This window comes from Engraulis encrasicolus, chromosome 12 (assembly GCF_034702125.1).
Source record: "Engraulis encrasicolus isolate BLACKSEA-1 chromosome 12, IST_EnEncr_1.0, whole genome shotgun sequence".
NCBI lineage: Eukaryota > Metazoa > Chordata > Actinopteri > Clupeiformes > Engraulidae > Engraulis > Engraulis encrasicolus.
This window is the reverse complement of record NC_085868.1, coordinates 51,524,350-51,526,849: the sequence shown is the minus strand read 5'-3', so window position 1 is coordinate 51,526,849 and position 2,500 is coordinate 51,524,350. Positions and strand designations below refer to the sequence as shown.

General features: G+C 43.6%; 1 protein-coding gene across 1 annotated transcript in view; it reads left to right on the top strand.

Annotated features, from left to right (window-relative positions):
- Positions 1-2,500, top strand: part of cwc27 (CWC27 spliceosome associated cyclophilin) — an 84,924-nt gene that overhangs the window by 59,506 nt on the left and 22,918 nt on the right. Inside the window, exon 13 of the mRNA XM_063212422.1 lies at positions 2,311-2,420. Within this exon, the coding sequence (XP_063068492.1) occupies positions 2,311-2,420 (110 nt within the window). The remainder of the gene's footprint in view (positions 1-2,310; positions 2,421-2,500) is intronic.

Sequence of the window (2,500 nt, the reverse complement as noted above, 5' to 3'; positions counted from 1 at the left end):
TTTTATTTCAGACTAAATAAAAATTAATGTAAATTAATTTGACATGTTTTGACGGTTCACCGTCTTTTACATGTCTGAAATAAAAGAAACTTGAAAATTTGATATAACCTTCAGACATAGTGAATGCATCTATTTCTCACTGGTGTTTTATTACACAGAAACCCTTCTTATATCATCTTTTCATTTCAAATCTCGCGTTAAGAAGGAGACAGCTGAGAGGAGCAGAGCTCAGTTGCAAATTGGTAGACATTAGTCTATTTTATTTTGTAATACTAAGGGAGGCGTTGGCAGGATTATGATGAGGTGAAGGGGGTGTTCATCAATGAAGGTTGAGAGCCACTTTGCCGTGTCCAGACCAAGAGCGAACTACGCTGCCTGGTAGCGTGGGTAGCAGAAGAAGTTTCGCCTTGAATACGCTGTATTCGCTCGAGACGCAGCATTGACATGTTTGATTCAGCTAATCACATAACGGCTCTGGCTTGACAGCCTGGGACATTCGGAGATATGAACGTTCTGATTGGTTGTCGCCGAACAGCGTCAGAGCGAATTCGCCTGCGATTAGATTTAGTTTAATCTTCAAAATTCGCTCTGGTCGCGCAAGAAGCTTCGCTACTGGCGAATTCGCTTTGGTAGCGCAGGTCGCGTGCCCTCCATAGAGAAATAATGACTTCCGTCGCTTCGTTCGCTCCGTTCGCTCTTGGTCTGTACACGGCATTATAGCGGGGATGTAGCATATAGATACAGGGGAGCAAGGCTCTAAAATTATCACCAGCCAACGGGCCAAACGCTGCTGAAAATTCAGTTTGGCCGGTAGAAAAGACCAACTTACTGGCCACTTTAACCCATTTGTCAGTGTGTGTTTGGCTAGTAAGATTAACATCTACTAGCCATTTTGGCAGGTAAAGAAAAAAAGTTCAGAGCCCTGCTGGGTGCATCTTGATTAGCTGTTCTTTCAAAACCTAAATCACATATGGTATGCAGTCATTAGTTCCGCATGCGTGCAGCCCGTTTTTTGTGTTTGACCTACAACTCAAATGAAGTGAAGTGAAAAGTGAAAGAATTGTTGTCATTTTATTAATGTGCATACTGGTACATCATATGGAAATAGGAGCAATGGCTTAATCATCATAGATAAGTTAAAAACGGCAACATGTTTCGGCCAAGGTGTGGCCTTCATCAGGGCAGAGTCAATTGTGAAAGTGTCACTGGCACGGGTGATGTGCACGTCTGATAATGGGCCCACAAAAATACTTTTTCACTGATGGCATGTAGTATCATTTTAAATGTAATAATAATAATAATAATAATTGTATTTGTATAGCACTGTGTCATACAAGGCATGTAACTCAAAGTGCTTAACAAATGGGAAAAAAACATTGTTAGAGATAGATGTAAAAGGAGAGGTAGAGAAGAGAGGCAGAAAAAGCAGGAAGGCAGAGGAAGAAGAGATAGACAGAGAATGTAGAGTCATAAGGTCAACGTAGGTTAGGACCAGGATTCTTAAATGTGTAAGGTCCATAGTGGCTGGGCCTATCATAAGTCATAGATAGTCACACAGAGATTGGGCGCTCAGGTGCGGCCCCTGGTGGCATCAGGGGTGAGGAAAAACTCCCTTTCGCTTGATTGAAATAGCTTACGGTACCTTTCAACCCCATTACAGCCCACTCCAGCTCCATGTCCTTAACGTCGTGCCTTTTACGCTTGAGGTTTAAATCATTTTTATCACGTTTGGTTTTTGACCTCAGCATGAAATAAACTGAAAAAAATCTGTCGTTATTATTTTGTTCACCTTTGAAAAACAAATGATGAGATAACCATTTTATGGTTTTCAAGTTATTAATTGAAATGTAAAGGAACGAATCATACACGGACACCGACCCCCAGTTTGGTTAACATATGGTGGATGTCCTTTAGGGATGGATCTTGGGTATTGCCACTGGGTTAACGTGGTGGGTGTGGTTTAGGGCTGGGTATTGGGTATTGCCACTGGGGTAATGTGGTGGATGTGCTTTAGGGCAGTGTTTCTCAATAGGGGTGCCGGGGCACCCTGGTGTGCCGCGGGCCCCCCTCAGGGGTGCCGCGGAAGCGTGGCTGATAAATAAATTATTAAAATAATTACGTTTTTGTGGTATCGGATGCAATGCCATGTTACGGCTTGTTGGTTTGGGATGCCTTGAAATTTTTCATGAATTGAAAGGGTGCCTCGCCTAAAAAAATGTTGAGAAACACATGGTGGATATCCTTTAGGGTATTGGATATTGCTAGTGGGTTAACATGGTGGATGTCCTTGTCTTCTTCTCCCTCCTGTAGACGATGGCTCTGCTTGACCGCTTCAAGTCGAAGCTCTCGAGCGCCATCACAGATCCAGACGCTCCAGAGGAACCAGTGGAGGAACTGGCGGAGGACGACGACAAGGGATGGTGAGGCAGAGAGGGAGAGGGAGTGTGTCTGTGTGTCTCTGTCTCTGTCTCTGTCTCTGTCTCTGTCTCTGACTGTCTGT